This window comes from Haliaeetus leucocephalus, unplaced genomic scaffold (genome assembly GCF_000737465.1).
Source record: "Haliaeetus leucocephalus isolate CR32 unplaced genomic scaffold, Haliaeetus_leucocephalus-4.0 Scaffold384, whole genome shotgun sequence".
NCBI classification, from domain to species: domain Eukaryota; kingdom Metazoa; phylum Chordata; class Aves; order Accipitriformes; family Accipitridae; genus Haliaeetus; species Haliaeetus leucocephalus.
The window spans coordinates 3462931-3466685 of record NW_010972820.1 but is presented as its reverse complement, the minus strand read 5'-3'; the positions used below and the strand labels follow the sequence as shown (position 1 = coordinate 3466685).

At 58.4% G+C, this 3755-nt stretch overlaps 1 protein-coding gene across 1 annotated transcript in view; it reads right to left on the bottom strand.

Annotated features, from left to right (window-relative positions):
* Nucleotides 1-1766, bottom strand: part of PRDM13 (PR domain containing 13) — a 6999-nt gene extending 5233 nt beyond the window's left edge. Inside the window, exon 1 of the mRNA XM_010573443.1 lies at nucleotides 1626-1766. Within this exon, the coding sequence (XP_010571745.1) occupies nucleotides 1626-1766 (141 nt within the window). The remainder of the gene's footprint in view (nucleotides 1-1625) is intronic.
* Nucleotides 1767-3755: the final 1989 nt, after the last annotated feature.

Genomic DNA, 3755 nt, shown 5'->3' with positions numbered 1-3755 from the left:
CCCCCCCCCGCCTGCCTGCCCACTCTGCCGTGCCTGCTCTCCCACACCGGGCCGGTGTCTCGCAGCGGCGAGAGCATCCCGTTTTGCCGCCTGTTTGACTCTTCCATCCTCACCCGCCGTTGGGTAGGACCTTCCTCGACTCGCAGGTGCCTCGGGAGAGCTGCGGCTGGCCTGGAGGGGGCTGCTGCTCTGCGGGGGTAAGGATGGAAGAGCCCGGGCCCGGCGGGGACCTGCAGCGTTGCGAGGGGAAATGGGATTTTTTTTCCTTTGGGCCGCACTGGCCCAAACGCACCTTGTTCGGTCGCAGCTGCTACGTTCAGCTTAACGCTGTATTAAATGTCCAGGTAAGACGTTATTTTTTTGGAAGGGTCTGTGCAGCCTCTGAATCGGTGCAAAACAATTGCCACACACACGACTTGTCGGAAGACGGGGAGGGGGAAAGGGGAGAGGATTCCGCTTAGCTACAAAGTCTCTGTAGCCCCATACTTCATAATCTGCTTGCCCATACAAAGAGAAAATGAAGTGCCCGTTCCCTGAATGACCGTGCAATAAAAGTCATCGGAACAAAGCGGTCTAAAGCGAGAAACCAAGGGAGCCAGATGAGAAATAAATTTGAGTGGGCTGGCAGAGCGTTTAAAAACAATTAAAGGGCATTAAAAATCCGAGCGGAACGCGTGAGCCGCGGCTGCCCGGGGGGTGGAAGGAGGCCTCTCCTCCGCAGCCCCCTGAAGAGCCCGATGGACGGGGCGAACACCCTTCACCGCCTCCTCGCTCCCTCCCAGCTCGGACACCGACTGACCCCGGAGCCGGCAGCCGGCTGGCCGTCACCCCCTCCCGCTCCGGCCGTGGGGGCTGGTTTGCGGCTCCGGGGGTAGGAGCCGGCCCGAGGCTTGGCGAGGAGGCCGAGCTGCGCTGGGCTGCCCCGACACCTGCGACCCGCACCCCGCCGCCGCCCCCGGGGGACCCCCGGCCCGCTCGCCCCGCGCTCCCCTCCGGCCCCAGCCAGCGGATCCGCGGCCGAGGAGAGGGACGGGGGAGGCACGAACCCGAGCCGAAGGCAGAAATAAATCGGTGCGTCTGCCTCTCGCCCCCCTCCTTCCCCGGACAAAACCGGGGGGGCCGTGAAAGCCGCGTGCCCCCGCCTCGCCGGGGCTCCAGGGGCGAGGAGCCAGCCGTGGCACGTCCTGGCCCTGCCGGGGAAGGGGCAATGCCCGAGTGAGCGGAGCCCCGCGGGGCGAGGGTCGGGCGGCGGGACTAGCGCCCTCCGGCACCGGGCACCGGGCACCGGGCACCGGGCGGCGGCGGCGCTTTCGGCACGTCTGTGTTCAAGGCGGGGGCGCGTCCGCTCCTCCGGGAGAGCCCCCGGGTCCCCCGGCCGGGCTAGCGGGGCCCCGGCGCCGGGGAGGAGGGGGAGAGGGCACGGGCGGGCCGGCTTTCCTGGCAAAGCCGCGAGGAGACATCTCGGGACGCTCTGGAAACGCTTCCCTTCCCTTTCCTGGCTCGCTCTAAGAAGGGAGGATGGAGGCGAGAGGGGAGGGAAGAGCAGCCTCTTCTCCCGAGCCGGCTTCCCCCGCGTCAACGAAAAAGCAAGGTCCAGCGGTGCAGGAGAGACGGTAGGAAAATACCTTTTTTTTGGGTCCTGGCTCCCTGCGGTCTGAGAGGTACTTGCCCAGTTTGAAGATGCCCGGCACAGGACCCAGGCGCAGCCCCGCCGGGATGCAGCTCTCCGCGCTCACGCTGATGGCCGGAGCCCTGCTGCTTTGCATCGCTGCCTCTGGGTGTGAGCGCTCGGGAACCCCAACTACTTAAGGGGGCCGGAGTGACAGCGGCGGGAGGACGAGCACAGGCGTATCTCCGCCCGCAGAGTGACGCGGCGGTGTGTGGACGCCGGCTTTTCAACGGGAGCAGGAGGGGTACCCCTTGGCAGGGGGATGCTCTGGGGCGCAGAGTTTGGTGAGAGAGTTTGGCTCCTCGAGCAGCTGCGGAGTCCCATCCAAGAGGGTCACATGGAGCCTTTCCCTAACCCTCCTGCATAATCAGGCGGAGTGAATGGCTGGCAGACAATGGGCCAGGCGACCTTCCCATTCCTAAAAATCCAATTTGTCAAGGGCAAAGAAAAGGCGCTGGTGAATCAAAGGTCTGGAGGGACCATTAATCCTCAGCATGGGGTATTGTCCCCGAGACAGTTACGATATTTTAAGTGACAAATCCACTGTATAATTTCTCCATAAATTTTACTTCCTTTTATTGTTCCTCGACAAACCAGTTTTGGAAAATAAGTGACTATTTTAAGTCTACTTGGCTGAGCCTTTTGAGGTTTAATATACTTCAAAGATTTTTAATTCTCTTCCCTTGGCTTTATTGTAAAGGAGATTAAACAAAGAGATGGGGAATGTTTTGAGGACTTGTTAACTTCTATTGATTCCCGGCGTGTGCCATACAGAAATTGGGCAGGTACTTGATGGGAAAACACCAGAAAATACCTACACTTTTTTTTTTTTTTTTTTTAAAGAACGACCATATTACCATTTCAGTGGGTTGGTTTCAGGCCAGTAATCTGTTCAGAAGAGCTTTGATCCTTAAGGAGGATGAATAGCGCAAAATATGAGCCGCCGTAGCCCCTGTAAAACACAACCCGCTGCATCTGCGAGCGCTAGGGAAGCTGTGTCTGTAGATCGTGCGATTAAGAAATAGAGACAGGAGGAAATAGAGACATACAGCCACCAGGAAACAGAGAGGCACGGCCAGCAGATAACACAGATCTCTAGCGAACAGCGTGCAGCTGGATTCCTCGTTTAATACATCCACAGGTTCCTCTCCCGCACGCAAAATCGCTTGCACCGAGGCCGCTTTCGGAAGTGGAACCTACAAAAAGCCACTGTAAATAAAGCCAGAACGAAGCGATTGGGACAGACTGCGTCTATGTCCCTCCTCTTCGCATAAATATTTTAATTAAGATACAACGAGGCGCTAGGATTATGTCGGCTTATAAATCGCGCTGGGTAAATGTCCCAAGATTTTTCCAGGAGGTGAAAAGGAAAGGTGTGCGACTTTTTTCTTACGCACGTGCGACAGTCCGGATGTGCCTGTCAGACCAAAGAGTACAGTTACACATTCGATTTTCCACTTTCGCTTTTATAGTCCTGTCTAATTCGTGCTAGCAGGTTTTCTCTGCTCCATACCTCGCTAACTCTCCAAAAAGAAGATTTCTGAACCTTTCTCCTGCGGAGAAGTCGCACAGGCAGATTTTATCCATTGCTTTCAGAAGCAATTGCAGATATGGGGCTTGCTTTTTTTTTTTTTTTCCCCTGCCCTTTTCCTAATAGTCAGACCTAACAAATTTCAAAAGAAAACCCGGAAAGCTACGTTTGGAGGTGTTATCTGCCGATAGGTGCCAGGTAACGGAGCGGGCTCTTCTCAAGAAGCACCTCTTTCAGCAAGATAAACCCCGGCACGTCGCTTTCCATGTGACGGCCAGCGCGGGCTTTACTCTGGGTTATGTCTGCCGCCGTCACGAGTGGGAGCAAGGGCCGCAGGGACGCGCGGGGCGGGGGCACACGAGAGGGATTTCGAAGCGGCGCGTCTCCCGAGTTGCCCGTCGCAAAGATGCTCTTTCCCCTCTCCCTGCCCGGCCCGGCAATTCGGGGCTGGCCCTCCCGCCCGCCCCCCGCCGCTGCCGCCGTGACATTCGCCCACGCCGGTCGCTCCGGCCCGGCGGCGGCAGCGCCCGGCCAGCCCTCCGCACGGCACCGGCC